This window comes from Sycon ciliatum, chromosome 3 (genome assembly GCF_964019385.1).
Source record: "Sycon ciliatum chromosome 3, ocSycCili1.1, whole genome shotgun sequence".
NCBI lineage: Eukaryota > Metazoa > Porifera > Calcarea > Leucosolenida > Sycettidae > Sycon > Sycon ciliatum.
This window is the reverse complement of record NC_088645.1, coordinates 18,532,854-18,548,954: the sequence shown is the minus strand read 5'-3', so window position 1 is coordinate 18,548,954 and position 16,101 is coordinate 18,532,854. Positions and strand designations below refer to the sequence as shown.

Genomic DNA, 16,101 nt, shown 5'->3' with positions numbered 1-16,101 from the left:
ATTATTATTATTATTATAGACAACACCTCATGGCATGAGAAGAAAATCAGCCAGTACGGGAGATGTGGGTGTTAACCAACCATTGTGAATAAAAAAAGAAAAGTAATGGTCAAGACGGAGAAGCATGGGAGGGACAGGTGATGGTGAATCTAGTGAGCAGATTTAAATGCGCCCAGGGTACTGGCATTGCGCGTAGGAGCGGGCAGCTCAAGCCAAGCAGAGTAAGCAACAAAGAGTGGAGAGCGTACAAGGGAGGACGTTTTAGCCAAGGAGAGGGCAACAGAGCATCTTGTCTGGGAGCCATCTGTGATTCGGAATCAGTTATACATGTTAAGATGAGGAGGATGTAGACCTAGTTTAAATTTGTGAGTAAAAGTGCAAATTAATTTTTGACGGTGGGTCGACAGCGGGCAAGCATTTGCAAGGACATACAGGGAAGCAGAAGAGTAGAGAGGGGGTTGACTAAACAGGATACGAAGAAGTTTTCTATGGTGGATTTCGAGATGCTCAGCGAGAACCGAGGACAAGCCACACCAGCTAACAGCAGCGTACAGGAAAAGAGGCAGGATGTACAGTTTGTAAAACAAAATTTTACATTTGAAAGGAAGATGGAAACAATGGGGACGTATAACACCTAGGGCAGAGCTTGAACGGCTGCAAAGAGCATCAATATGGAAAGACCAAGAGAGACGATCATCAAGCATTATTCCCAGGTATTTATGGTTGGAAACCACCTTTTTGGGTTCTGGGAAATCAGGATGGTGTAAAAGTGACATGGATGAGATTGGGGGAAGGAACATTATTTCGGTTTTAGTCAGGTTGGGTCTAAGTCGCCATGTTTGCATCCAGCGTAGGACACTGCATATCTGAGCCGACACGCTGAGGACGAGGATGCTGACATTAGGGTTGTATCATCAGAAAATAACGAGACACCTGGGTCTATAGAGGGTAAATCATCTCAAGCGAGTTGCTGCTCTGTCTGCAGAGAAAACAGGAGAGCCATACGCAATGGCGTTTCTGCGTTGTCCCCTCGGTTTTGGTCTCCTGCGTGCCAGTGCTGCCTGCCTTCGCGGTGCCCGGCGAATGCGTCGTGTCAATGATCAGTCTGCTGTCCTCGCAAACGCGGAGCGTGCATTGATTTAATTTTCTTTGCAACTCCTGCAGGTAAAGTACTAAGTATCATTATAATCTTGTGTCTGTGTATGCGTATGCCAGCAGAGTTGATAACGTTATTGTGTGAAAAAATGTTTTACCCCTCTTGATTTCTCATCATTGTGTTGCTTTTAATTTTGCCCGTAAGAGAGGCTGTTGGATTCTGAAAAAAAGTGTAAATGACAGCAGTGGTGAAAGATTGCATCATGGCGTAAATTTAAAAGGTGCGAATGACAGCAGTGGTGAACTGTATCACTTCAAGTGACAAGCACTGGAGCTGTATGGCTGTGGAGGGTTTGAAGTTCCGAAGGTAGTGTTTATTTCTGTGGCCACAATTTGGCGTTATTTAACTCATCTCGTTGAGGGATAGGTGCTTGGGTACTGGCGCAATTTCTAATTTTTTGAAGGACAAGATTGAACATAAAGGCTTGACAGGAAAAAAATAGCGACACACACAAACCAAAAGAGAGTCTTCTGTCTGGACGTGACATTGACCCTGATCACCGGACAGTACTTTCCTTACCGGAAACCGAACAACAACCCGAATAATATTAACTGGAACTCAAACCAGCTACCTACAATCATCCAGAATCTGTCTGCATCGATGAGCAGAAGACTCACAGATATTTCCAACGATGAAAACATGTTCAGAGATGCGACACCGGCCTACAGTGACGCACTGAGACAGAGTGGATACGGGGAGAACGTACAGTGATTTGACGAGCGTACAACGAACGAGCCAAAAAGGAAGAAGAAAAGGGATCGCCACCGGGGCATAATATGGTTCTATCTACCGTTTAGGAAGAACGCCGCCACCGACGTCGGACATCGCTTCCTGCAGCTAGTGGCCAAACACTTCTCTAAAAGCTCAAGTCTCATCAAAATCTTCAACCGCAACTTGTTAAAGATTAGCTACGTACCTGCTTGTAGAATATGGCCACCATCGTCAAACACCACAATTAACACTATCCTACGACCCAAGAAACAAGCCAACTGAGAGTTCCCTGTGAAAAAAGGCTGACGCCTGTTGGGAGTTCCCTAGTAAAAGAAGAATATATAATAATGATAATAAGAATAGGTAACAACGACACCAGGACTTGTAACTGTCGGACGAAAGAATTATGTCCACTGGACGGAGCGTGCCTAACGGAGAGCACTGTCTATAACAAAGAGTAACCACAGTTGCAGAAAGCAAGAGTCTACTGAATTACGAACAACAACATTCAAATAACTCCATTATACCCACCAATCATCATTCCCCCTAGGACAACAGGAGAAGGAGACCCGCCTACCGCCGTACTTCTGGGCCAAGAAGGATGAAGGGAAGGCATTCAGCATTCAATGGGCAGTACACCGCAGAGCAATGACCTACAGCAACAAAACAAAAATGTTCAACCTATGCCGGACGGACAAATTAGCAATCGCGTTAACACCCAAGCTCCCCTCTCTCTCTCTCTCAACAAGAGGAGTGAACTTGTGTCAAAGTGTCGGCACAAGATTAAGTACTACCTTCGGAATTTCAAACCATCCACAAGTATCGCCTAATCAAGTAGCAGACAACCAGCTCCAGTGCTTGTGACTTGAAGTCACGCCTTTCACTACTACTGTCATTCGCACCTTTTAAATTTACGCCATGATGCAATCTTTCACGACTGCTGTCATTTCCACTTTTGCTTTGTGTTTATATAAACATTTTTTCATCCTCAATTTTCGGACAGAGCTTTTACGTCCTTTGTGGACTCGTCAGCGCAGCACAGAGGAAATGAGATCGAACCTGATAGCAATGAAATATGTATTTTCCAAAGCCAGATTTAAACCAGGCCCGAACGTTCGTTGCCAGAGTGCTCAAACTGAAAGTCAGTGTTTCGTCATTCTCTTATTATTGTTTGAACATTTATCTCTGTTGTGTAGGTCTGTGCTTCCTCGTCTGTGATGCGCAAATATGCAAAACAAGGCGATGTCAAATGTCTGGTCTCTACCAGGAGCAGGTCAGCTCTATCAATACTGTAGGAGTATTGTACTACAGCTCACTCACCAAACAGCACGCCCATTGGCGAAACGTGATGTATGGTCAGCAAGTCTATGCACCGTTTTCTCCGGCTTCACAATGCAACATGTTGGTACGCTACGTGAACTTCTACATTCAAGGAGGATCAGCCTGTCAAACAGATATTCAAATTATCCGCGGAGGGAAGGTGGACACGTTGCACCACATCGCACATTGTGGCCCAACGGAACAAAGTTGTCTTCGATGGCATCTTCTGGATTTGCTGTCAGCTAATCTAAGGCAACAGTGTCCGCAGACATCTCAAGTGAGAGTCTTCATCAAACCATTGGTGGTAAACAAAATAGTCTATAAGTGCAGTGTCAGTGCAAACTCGATCAATATACCGATCATCCGTCTCTTCATGGAATGTAAGTGAATTATGAAGGCAGGTCTATCTAGTCTTCGTCCGAATCAATTAACTTATATTATTTTTACATAGCAGTGAAGTGCGAGCAGAATATGTACAGATACAATACTTTTCCGTAGTGGTACGTCAAGGTTTCCTTCCCAGGAAAGGGGAAAAGCTCTTACCATTTTCACACCGGTAAGGCCTGTGCGGTGTTCTTACGTCAGATTTTGCCTTGCTTTTCTTATACATGTAGTTTCTGGATAGCGAATGCAGAATCTATCATAGTATGCGTTTCAAATGGTCATTATATCTCTATAGAGGTAGCTATTGCTAGTCAGAGGGAGCTTTACAAACACGAATATAGCTTTGATGCGTGCGGGAAAGAATACGGAAGCCAGTCGGGTGAACAGAAGGTAATAATCAATCTCATATTTGTTTTCTACAAAAGCATCAAGTCCCTGTCGTCTCTACATTGCTTATTTTTATGGTGTACGTCAGGTCATAATTTTAATAATAATAATAAAACAGGTCGCATAATGAAGCAGCATAACGAGAGATGTGCAAAGTCATGATGCCTGGTCTGCTTCTGTCCTGGGTTCACTACCCCGTGCATTGCAGTCCAGAGCAAAACCAGCTCAGGCTGAGAGTTCCCTCCATGATTACTTGTCCAAAGCGCGCATCCTGAGCCCACTCAGATCGGTTATGGTCTTCAGTCTCTGGAAGCTGCGCTTGCCTTGACTGCCGTAGCCAGGTTCGATTTCGGGCGTCCATTACCTGCTGTGGTGGGGCGTCTGATGGCATCCTTAGAACATGACCCAGCATCCGGAAACGGCGGACAGCAACGGTGTGCGAGAGTGGCTGTGTGTGTGCTCTGGAATATGGGTCTTTGTTGGAGATGATGCCGGGATACCTAATTTCGAACGATTTCCGTAGTTGACGTCTATGGAAGGCGTTCATCTTTTTCAGTGCAGCCTCTGTCAGTCCCCAGGTTTCGCAGTTATATAACAGTGTTGGCAGGACGATGGCATTGTAGAGACGAAGCCTGGTTTCCTCGGATACAAGTTGAGGTCGCATCCAGGTCGAATGCATGCGGCCATACGATGTTGATGCTTGGTCCGTTCGTCGGCTCAAGTCCTCCTCTTCCCCCAAGAGAGAGCCAAGTTGCTTCGATCTTCGCCATTCGGTGGTGGAGGCAGAGATGTGAGGCCATTCTGTTTTCCTGCTGTTAATGTTGAGTGACCAGTCACCCAGGCCGTCAGCTATCACGGGTAGGGAGTTGGCAAGCCATTGTCGCTCAGTCGAATAGAAGGAAATGTCATCTGCATATCCTGTTTCCTGTAGTATTGCTGCATCAGTGTCTGGCCGTGCTTGTAGTTTGCTTCGAGTCTCCCTTAGTGCTGCTTCCAGGTAGCAAAACGAACAGAACCGGGCTCAGCTCATCACCCTGTGGTGTACCTAGCATGCTAACAAACGCCTCCGCTGAAGTGGCACACACTTTCGCAGAAAGTGTTGTACCATACAGCAAATGGTGAATTAGGCATGCCTCATCAGGGCCGGTAATCTCTGACATAACAGCAAGGGGCTGTGTTCGGCTAATGGTGTCGAATGCTTGAATTCACACTCACTTCAGGGCATAGCTTAAGGATTTCATTTAGCTCGGACAAATGTCCTTCCGTTTTGAAATCTGTCCGGACATGCCCGGACATTTTCCACGACACATTTTCAGGGTGTTTCTTCTTTTTTTTTTAGTAGTGCTGAAGTATACTAGTATTTCACAATGACTCATTATGTGGACGTATCTCACACATTACTATGTACAATTCGCCAGTTTATTTTTATTAGAAACTGAAGTATTTACTGACGACAAATGTATGTACAAGAAAGCGTTGCAGTCAAGAATTTTGCGAACGCGATATGCTCCTTGCAGAGAAGGTAAGTCAGTTCGAATTTGCGTCGTGCAATAGCGGCAGCACAGTGCCTTCGCAATTGGAGTGAATTCGAGGGCATTTCGAGCGGGACACTCTTGCCTGCGGAAAAGATTCATTGCTCGTTTATGCATCTCCGTTCCAGCATGATCCTTGAACGCTGATGTTCTCAGGTTCTTGGATCCGGTTATGAAAGCCTCGCTGAAGTTTTTACAACTGCGGACTCTGTTGCACACGGAACACTTAAAACATTCTGCTAACAGCCGATCATTCTTCTGCTGGTCATAAATCAGCCGGGCGGAAGTCAGCTCTGCATCGTCCGAGATCCACTTACCGCAAGAAGCGGCCTTCACACCACGGACTTTTTTGCCCGGCGGCAAGTCCTCTGAATCTCCCTTTCGCTTTCCACAAGACATTCTAAAAGACTCAGGATCTGCATTCCTGGTCAGTGAAAGAGTGAAAAATAAAAGATGACATCTTCCTCTCAAGAGCGAACAACTGCACTGAAGACTGCAGTTCAACCCATCGATTCAAGTGCGAAGTCCACACCAAAGGTTGAAAGTGTGAATTGACTGTAGCAACCGCGTTGCTACAGGCGGATCAAGTAAATCTGGTGAAGTCTACGCCTGAGGCTACGGTGTAGACGTGTTAGTTGTACGATATGAAAGTCGCATTTGGCACGAAGCTCCGAAGAAAGCCCAATTCTGCATAAAAAGGTCGAACGGTCGCTGCTCTTTTTTTCTTTTTTGACCGGACACTATGTCCGGTGAAATTGAAAACGTCCGGTCAGTGGCCGAAAATGGCCGGAAAATGTCCGATGTCCGGCCGTTAATCTATGCCCTGCACTTGAAAGGCATGACTTGAATGTTCAGAAACACACAAGCCTTCGCTTCCGCTGGCCACCACTATGCCTTTTCACCTTAGTGGTGAGTGCAGACCTCAAAAGTTAGTCATGGGAGAGGAGGTGAGTCTCTCAACAAATCGGGCGTGTAACGGCCCATAACCCAGTAAACTGCCTTCTTGTTATCCTCATTCGGAGCTGTGAGTACCCAGTTGACCATCGATGTCGGCGCAGTTCAACACGCGTAAAACGTGTGTTTGAAAGCTCCCTGCTACCAGCGAGTGTCTTGAACTCAGGACCTCATGATTCACAGGCAGGCCTGCAAACCAATCGGCCATCTGCGTTGGTACGAGTTTGAGTAGGCTAAAATTTCAGCTCCGAGACCACTGCATTATGTAGTGCGATCCGAGTCAAAACATCACTAGGGATACCAACTGAAACGTACAGTGACGCTCAACTTCCAGGGTCAAAAACATCTCGTGAGCACAACACAGCTTCGTGATTCAGTGTCGCACATGGAGTTGTGAGAGTATACGCTGAGGGTCTTTTGTTATTCCCAAATCTGTCACCTCCAACCAGCTAGTCGCACCCCCACGCAGGGGACGACAGAACCGACAAAAATGTTCCGACTCCGGTGGTAATTACTAAAGGAACACACAGTATCCTGCCAAGTGATGTGGTCTAATGTGAGAGCAGGATAATGCAGTGAAGGCAGGTCAAGAAGTGTGGCGCAGGTGTAGCAGGTGGGGATAGTAAGGACTGTGATGGTTAGTATAGTGACGATGAGCATCAAGAAGATGAGGAGGGCCACGACGATGGGGACGGAGATAACAAGAAGATATCGGCGGTGTACAAGCACCTGTTGTCAAGTGAGCGGAGTCTTCAGTCACGTGATGGTTCATGGTTTAGAGTTGTGCGTTGGATTTCGCAATTTCTCTAAATTGAAGGTTTTTAATTGTAGGTTAGTGCATGGCAGGTAGGGCCTTGTGGCCTGTTTCTTCCTTTTCCAAAGGTATCAAATCGCTCTATGTACTACCTTTCACACTATTAGGTCCTTGTTTGCCGTTACTGTCTTTTCTGTTGAAAAATGGTGCACTTCCTCTCTTCATTCTCCGTATTTTTTCTTTCATAGCAATAAGGTGGAGTTATTCCAACTGATAACTGTCACGAGGAAATGTTTTAGGAATTTACCCATCAACGGTGGCAAATGACAGTCCCTCTTTTCAGCTGCTGCTCTTCATCTATAATTATCAAAGATTTTTTATTACTTCAAAATGTGTGCTTTTCTGTGAAATATATGAGGTGCCTGATGTTTGTTTCGCGGTGAAATGTGATGTGGCTCGAATAGAGAATGTATACCTAATACATGTGAAAATAAGTACAAGCTTGATACTTTCTCTACATAAGAGTTTTATGAATCAGCTGGTCAGAGTAATGACGAGAGACAAAATTGCATGGTGTTGATCATCATCACACTGCCCAATTGAATCATTCTTGCTACGTTCTATAAACCTTTATCTGTCTAGACTGCCCTGATGCTGTCCAGGATGGCAACTTTGTTTACCGGTTTTGTTTCTACCTACCAATTTGCTTGTGGTTACTCCAGACACGACAGAGCCCCCTACACTGGCACCCACTTCAGATAGACCTATGCTGACAACTGTCATAGCAAGACCTGCAACATCCAAATATATACCAGCCGAACCAAGAAATACATCCATTTCACCGACCATCACCGCAACAGAGCACACCACACAGCCTACATCCGAGGTCACAACAACAATTGGAAATTGGCCTGTGAAACCATCCGACGAAAAGCCCGGTATTGAAAATTTGAAATGTTTACCTGGGAATATTTTGAAAGCCTACACTTTCTCTATCTTACAAAATTCTCCGCTGTCCGCATAGAGCATTATTATTGCCTGATGAGTATTGAACTGTACCAGTTGGAAATAGACTTAAGAGAGCATGTCTGAGAATACCAAAGTGTGTGTGCAAGTGGATCTCTCCGATTTCGCTCAAAATTTGCAGGTAGGTTCCCTTTGGGGTGTGGATCGATTGTGCAAAGCCCTTGAAAAAGTTTCTGAAGGGAACCTTGAAATTTGCATACCCCTCAAAATGGCCGAAATATCACGTTATTTATGGGGCTAGAAACGAGTCACGCCACAGCGTATACGAACAAGCTATGAACAAAACTCCATCAAGCCAACATTGGCTCACCTTAGAAGAGTTCCTGGAGTAGTACCGCTTAGCCAACACTACTCCCAAGGCCGCAGAACAAAGTGTAGTGTTGACTCTGACAAGGAAAAGCAGCGGTGATCACTTGTCACTCCAAACGACAAGCTTCTCCTTGCGCCACCAATCATTTTTTGTGCGACTGTTGATGCAAAAGTGACTGAAGGCCTGAGCGCAGTTTTTGAATTTTATTGCAAGATGCACGGTGAAATCACGTGCCTTGTGACGCAAGAATGCCAAGTCGCGTGGCCCACGGCTCACGAGATTTCAGAGTCACCTTTGTCAAGTGCGCTTGTTACTCGCCTTGAACGCCCGTTGGTCTGGAAGTGATCACACTTGTGTTGTTACTACGCTCAAGAACACGCTGACCGTCTTGTAGGCCTACGAACCGGGACTTTCCCTGACAATGTAGGTTGAAGTCGAAGACCAGTGAAATGATGATGAAATCACATTCTTTATGACGTTAGAAATCTCTCATCCAGTTCACGCGACAAGTGCGTGCAGCCAGTGCTGCTCGCGTGCCAGTCAACACAAAGGGACCGAGCTAGCCGCTTTTGTCGAGCATCGACATGAAAACAAAGGACTTTTACTGTTGGACTATGTTCGGGATTGCAGGAGGTAAGTGTGAAAGACGAATAACTCTCCATGCTGTACGGGGCATATTTCAACGGCTTGCTGCCATTGCAACACTCCTAAGGCAGTTTGTGGGGGTTCTCAGCAGTTCAAGCAGGAAATGAAGCTTATCTTACCTCTGCCATCATGGTCTGTTCCGAGTAGCGTTCCAGGCACATTCGCGGTCGATGGCCGCGTATCGAGATGCAGGAAGCGTCATCCTACGTCACAGAGCACGCGATCTCACCGTGCATCTTGCAACAAAATTCAAAAACTGCGCTTTAGTTACTTTTGCATCAACAGTCGCACAAAAAATTATTGGTGGCGCAAGGAGAAGCTTGTCGTTTGGAGTGACAAGTGATCACCGCTGCTTTTCCTTGTCAGAGTCAACACTTCACTTTGTTCTGCGGCCTTGGGAGTACTTTTGGAGTAGAAACTGCTGAGGAGACGTCGCGGAGTGGCGAGCTTTCCTGCGCAGGTATGACTTTGGCCGTATTTCAGCATGGTCGAGTGGAAAAATTCAAAAAAGTTTATTTCAAGAAAACCCCAAAAGGAAAATGGGGGACATGTCCTCAGCGCTAGACGAGGTGTTCTACTATCTGCCGGTGTATAGTTCTGGCCAATTGAGGACATAGCTGGCTGTTTTGCCAGCGCTTGTAAATTGGCTACTTTCAAGACGATCATTTGTGGCGTCAGGGGGTGATGGACCTGGTCTTCTGGGATGATGGCGTGGCTAAGCGGTACTGCTCCAGGAGCTCTTCTAAGGTGAGGCATTGTTGGCTTGATGGAGTTTTGTTCATAACTTGTTCGTATACGCTGTGGCGTGACTCGTTTCTAGACCCATAAATAATGTGATATTTCGGCCATTTTGGAGGGGTATGCAAATTTCAATGTTCCCTTCAGAAATTTTTCAAGGGCTTTGCACAATCGATCCACACCCCAAAGGGAACCTACCTGCAAATTTTGAGCGAAATCGGAGAGATCCACTTGCACACATACTTTGGTATTCTCAGACATGCTCTCTTAACCCATTCAGCGCTACTGGGCCTTGCCTATGGTACTCTGCATATAAAATGCTAAAAACAGGGCCAATAGCAAGTTCTAAAACTCCAGGGTTCTGGCAACTGGGGTCCTCAAATATGTTGGAAAGGATTGCCAAGACTATCATCCACAGGGTGACAGAATCGATACAGTCCCCAAAAAGAATAGCGCCTCACAATAGGGGACGCAAGTTTGCTCAAATTGCGTGAAATACGCCAAATGCGTGAAATTGCAGCTAAAAGATCGCTGAAAAGACTAGAAAAAAAGACGCGTAGTGTTTCCAAGCGTGATTCGAACCAACGACCTATCGTACAATAGGCAGGATCATGATCCAACTGACTAACAGTGCTTTTACACACCAAATAGTGCCAGAAATCACTATATATCCCATGACGTCTATAGACGTCATCCCGCGCATGGGGGGCATTTTCAATGACGTCTATAGACGTCATCAGCGTTCAATGGGTTAAGAAGATTCAATTTGGACCTATCACCTAGTTAAGAACCTACATACTCTCCGCCTGGATTAGGAAGGAGATGCCAAGATATGTGGTGATATTGAATATTTTGTTCAGAGCAGAAACCCTGTTGTGACTAATTTGACATTGTCTATAGGTGCAGGATGCATCCACATGTGGCCAGACCGCTATAAAATTCGCTGTATCCCATAACCGACCACCCCCAGCCCACTATCTCCCTCAACACGTCAAGACAAAAACCCTTACATTATACATGTATGTTCATTTCATTCTCAAATTGCCAAAAGCTTATTGCACACTCTGGGTAAAATTGAGAATAAGGGTAAGCGGCGTATTGCAAGAGTCCTTACATTGTACAAGTATCGGCATTCTGAAGTTGCCAAAAACCTTGTTCCCATTCTGTGTAAAGTTCAGGATAAGGATAACAGGCGTGTGACTGTACAGCACGGAAATTGCAGTTATTGCTAAAGGCACAATGGAGTTTAAGAGCCTTTTGTAATTCTGACGGCAAGCCAAAACTTAATATTTCACATGGTATATGTACAGCGTTATCCGAAGGTGAATACCGTGTGGATTGCATCCTTATGCCTAGGGCACTGTTGTTACTTTCCTTGTTTCATTGCCTTCAGATTCGGTACAATCACAGTCAACTGTAACAACCACATCATCCACTACGACTTCAGCTGAATCACATATATCGAGTATGAACAGCGCTGGAACAGACGAAAACGCAATCCCCACTACACACGAAGCAACAGCTGCAGCTCCTCTACCGACAATTCAATCGACCAGCGCATCTCTGATTGCTGAATCGACCAACCACACCTGGATAGGTATACTGACAGGAAGCATTCTAACTGTAGTTCTTATTGCTGGACTATTCGTGATTCTATGTAAGAAGTGCCGCCGAGCCTCCGCGCAGGTCCGGATAACTGACACCCAAGCTCATACTAACAAGCCGGACACCCAGGCGTTCAGCAATCCTGATTATAGCTGCTCCGACTTGCGTGGAAATGCGTGTGACCCAACACGAACCGTGTATTATGCCAACCCACACCGAGACTACCTACCAAACCAACCAGGGGCCACGGGGACACATTACACAAACACGAATCCACAGGATTGCAACAACCTTTTGCCACAGACATCGAACACGTCCAAGGCTGAGGCAGAATACTCATTTGCTGGTGCAGTGTCAGACCAACTTAACATGCCCCAACAGGAAAACCGGGAACATCCCCTTTACTCTTTTGCAGAGGAAACCTCCGTTCTAGACCTACAACAACGAACTGTTTCCACCTATGATAAACTGCGCTATGCAAGCAAGGAATGGGGCACTGACGGAGACGCAAGGCAACAAGTGTATTCTGATGTGAAGGAAATTGACCATTTCCACCAACCACAACAGTCAGAGTCATTATACGACAAACTATGCCATCCCAACTGTGCGAAGGAACGGGAATTCAGCGGGGAGCGACAATCACAGATGGATCATGGCGAAAATGCAAGTGCCCCCGAAGATCAGCCAGAGGAATTGGACCCTACGTACGACAACGTACCAGAGCACAAAGAAGGCAAGGAATCCTGCGCTTTTGCAGACATACAGCAACAGGACTATGACAACGTTGATCTGCGTTAAAGTGGGTTTTACACAGCAGATACGTGCGGCAACCAAGATCCAAACGCCAAGCGTAAGCTAATATATATATATATATATATGTACAGCCACGACGCGATATTGAAACCTTTGAATACACGAATGCAGACTGAGAGTGAAAAAAATGGAAACTAGCACGTACGCTTTTAAAAGTAACTGCATTTGGCCATTGCCGTTTTGAATTTCACCACTTGTGTGCGTGTATGTACGTTAGATCACCTGCTTACATCATGTTGGTGCCCCTGACTTCTAAGCGTATCTCGTAACTTTATGCTGACCTTTGAGTAGGTTGATTCAAGGCTAGTACTCCAGAAACACAAGGATTCCTTCCAATGATCATTCTAACAGATCGCCACTAAATTTCGATGCTAAATTTTCCTGGTACTTTGCACCACATCGAGTAGGCCCTTTGAATATCCCACCAATATGATACACGTAATCTTGTATTTTAAAAGAATGATTAGCGAACATATTAACAGTGCAATATCCTGCAACTGACCATGTAGAGTTACAAATCACATTTTGAGTTATACATCCCCTGCACGTGCATTAACTTTTTCATTTTCCTGAAATCCTGTATTTCAGCGTAATACATACACTGTAGATACTGCCATACCATAGATGATACATTCTATTGAACTACACGCATGGGACATGCGTATCTTTCATATTTCTATTTGGCGGTTGCTAATCAGCATCACCTGCTTACGTAATGAAATTCCTTTTTCTTGTTTAAACCATTTCCTTCCTCTATTTTGTTCGCCTTGCGGCCTGAACCGATGTCCCTACTCCAGATTTCACAATAATGACCCTGCATATATCAATGCCTGCGTGCTGGGTGCCTGACAAAGTTCATATTGGGCTAGGTGTCTCGGTGGTATGATCTACATTGTCCTGGTCGCATCAGACATCTCGAAACCTGCAGCAATTTATCTTTCATAGTCAGTTCAGGATCGTGTGAAACGTTTTCAATTGAAATAGAACTGTAACTATGGTTTTGTACAATGTGTCTTATATTTTAATGTTGGACGCAATAGGAGGTAATCTGATTTATTTTAATGTCTGAAGGAAAGAAACAGCACGAAGGAACTACAAATTACGCTATACCGTGCAATGAGACACCCGTCACTTGACTATCAGCTCGTTCCGTAACCAACCACGACACTGTCCGATGGTACTGATGTTCTACAACTAAATTGCAATCAACTCTTTCACGTATTGGATGTGCACTCGAACAGCTGACTCCATAATTGAAATATTACATAGTTTTTATAGTCTTACGGAAATTGCCTTGAAAGACATACGGCCGGCCTGCCCGAAATGCTATCACCATAGGCACACATCCAGTACTGCATACAGAAACATACAATGTTCTCATCCTCCAAATCCTGAGCGCCTTTGATTTAAGAATTTTATAATTGTTGAGTAACCCGCAACGTAGCTGCCAATGTCTATAATGACGAATTATCATGCAATGAGTTCCAATTGCCGATTTCACCCAAGTATTGTTCCGTTCTTTCAATGGTAGGCTATATCAGTCACCTTCTGTGATGCTGTGAACAAAAATGCTTCTGCAAGCGTTGGAGCTCGTGCCTCCTGCTGACTGACTTTCGCATGACTGACTCACAACTGCCGTTTCGAGTGCACCAGAAAGAGGCCTGATCATCCACTCGTCTAAATTTCAAAACTCCATCAGTGTCAGCCAGTCATTCGGTCGGCATGAAGCCCAGATTTTGCACCATCAGCCACAATATTCTTCTACAGTTATCTCCGAAGCAGTGAGATATCAGTAAGAAACACTGCCACAAATAGGTTGAACTGATAAGTGCATTATCATGAAATAATTATGATTGAATACTACTGAAAGGCCATCTACCACGACGTGCCCTTTGTGGAAAAACGCTGTCAGGACTGCAGCAGCTACGCGTGCTCCCCTAAAACGTCTCTACAACATGACCCCTGGACCACAGGAGTTTCACAGGGGTATCATGGTCAAGCCGATCGTTCACTTACATTGGTTTCACACACCGTTTGTTTCCACGAGTTGGTTCACCTAGCTTCTATCAGCTCATGATGCTTTGCGTCCGTGCTCCACAGAGAGAGAGAGAGATAGAGAGAGAGAGCAAAAATTTTGGATATGTGTTACTGCTCCGAACTTTATTTCAATTAATCTAGAGTTAACTGCACTCTTTTGATTATACATTTACTTGCAAGTGTATTATGTCTAGTAGCTCTTTCATAATGCGGATAGTGACACAAACTGTGCAGCAGTACGAAAACGTACCAGCTATTGTCTCGATTGGTTCGTGGACTTCAATAGGGAACCTTACGCTGACCTCCGCCTTGCGGTCCAGATAAGAGAGAAAGCTGCTATGACATATGGGCATTGCTCTGACAGAGTCAATCAACAAATGGCACGTAGGACTTGCAAGGAGGAATTGGAGTACGGCCACTGATGGGGAACACAAAGTACCTGATAAATAGTTCAAGGAGGATAACAGCACAGTGCGCTGAAAGGAAAAAACTAGAATATTGGCTGGTGGATGAGGAATTCAACGCTCTTCATCATAAGAGTGCAAACAGTGTGACTTTGCGTTTAGCGGTTCTGTGGAAGATTGCCTGAGCTACTGTTGTCGTGTTGTCATGTTACTGCATTGATTTCAAGTTAGCGCTAAGACACTACTAAGTCTGAAGAACTAGAATACAATCATGTACATGATTGTACTACAATCATGTACATTCATTTCAGTTATTGCAGGGAAGTAAACTGACCTCATACTGTCAACTTCTATTCGCGTAAACAAGGTGCGTATCGTGACCACAAAGGTGTGATTTTAAGTTTAGCTCACCAGTAGAATACCGGATGGCGTTAGACTGGCTGTCTCCAACCGTAACGACGCAAGAGTTTTCGAAATGGTACAGACAGAGTAGATGTACATGGGCCTAGATTCAAAAACAAGTGAAGTCTGAGCAAGATAGGTTATTGCCGCAGATACACGCCACCTTCATACTGGCGTGAATTTATACACATATGCCACATATGATAAATTTCATGGGATGCTGTGCCAATTATTTGGATCAATCACCATACCATAACTGTGCGCTCCAGCCAACCGTGACACGTTGCCACACAATACACCATCAGCATAGCAAGACATTCAGAGTGAGTTCCTTCATCCAGCTGTTTGGAGTGTACAATTCTCGTCAGTGAAGGATAGGAGAGAGCAAGTATTGTGTGTGGCGGGTGGTTAAAATTCTGTACAGAGCCGAATGAGTCCGCTTAACCATTATTAAATGCTGTATCTATGCTCATTCCACCCGGCAACATTAGTGAGTATTGTGGAGAAGGGACTGGTTTATCAGTCTAACTGTAACTTGAATCTGTGAAATCACTTACTTCTATAACTATTTGTCATGGATGGAGTTGTGAATACTTCTCAGTACACGCACATTCTTTTTCTACCTGCACTATGTTGGGACTATGCCGTTTCCTTGTGCTAGCACGCCACGTGCGTGCCACTGAACATATGGTGAAGTATGGTGAATAATTATTACTGCTATTCAAAAAGCAAGATCCACGATAGGCCGTTGATAACGTAGTCTGGATGGCCATATCTCTTTGTAGCTTTTTGGTGCTACACGATATGGGCACGGCGACTTTACTTTTGAGTTTGACGCCCTACCTCTATCCAGCATGCCACATAAGAAATGCAACGGGACAAGGATGGAGAAATACCACAAAGGCCACGAATAATTACAAACC

General features: G+C 45.0%; 1 protein-coding gene across 1 annotated transcript in view; it reads left to right on the top strand.

The window, feature by feature from the left end:
* The window catches only part of LOC135812523 (uncharacterized), a 32,590-nt gene extending 20,226 nt beyond the window's left edge, over positions 1-12,364 (top strand). The window contains exons 3-5 of the mRNA XM_065325855.1: positions 3,064-3,567; positions 7,921-8,136; positions 11,311-12,364. Of these exons, the coding sequence (XP_065181927.1) occupies positions 3,064-3,567; positions 7,921-8,136; positions 11,311-12,320 (1,730 nt within the window). The 3' untranslated portion in view covers positions 12,321-12,364. The remainder of the gene's footprint in view (positions 1-3,063; positions 3,568-7,920; positions 8,137-11,310) is intronic.
* Positions 12,365-16,101: the final 3,737 nt, after the last annotated feature.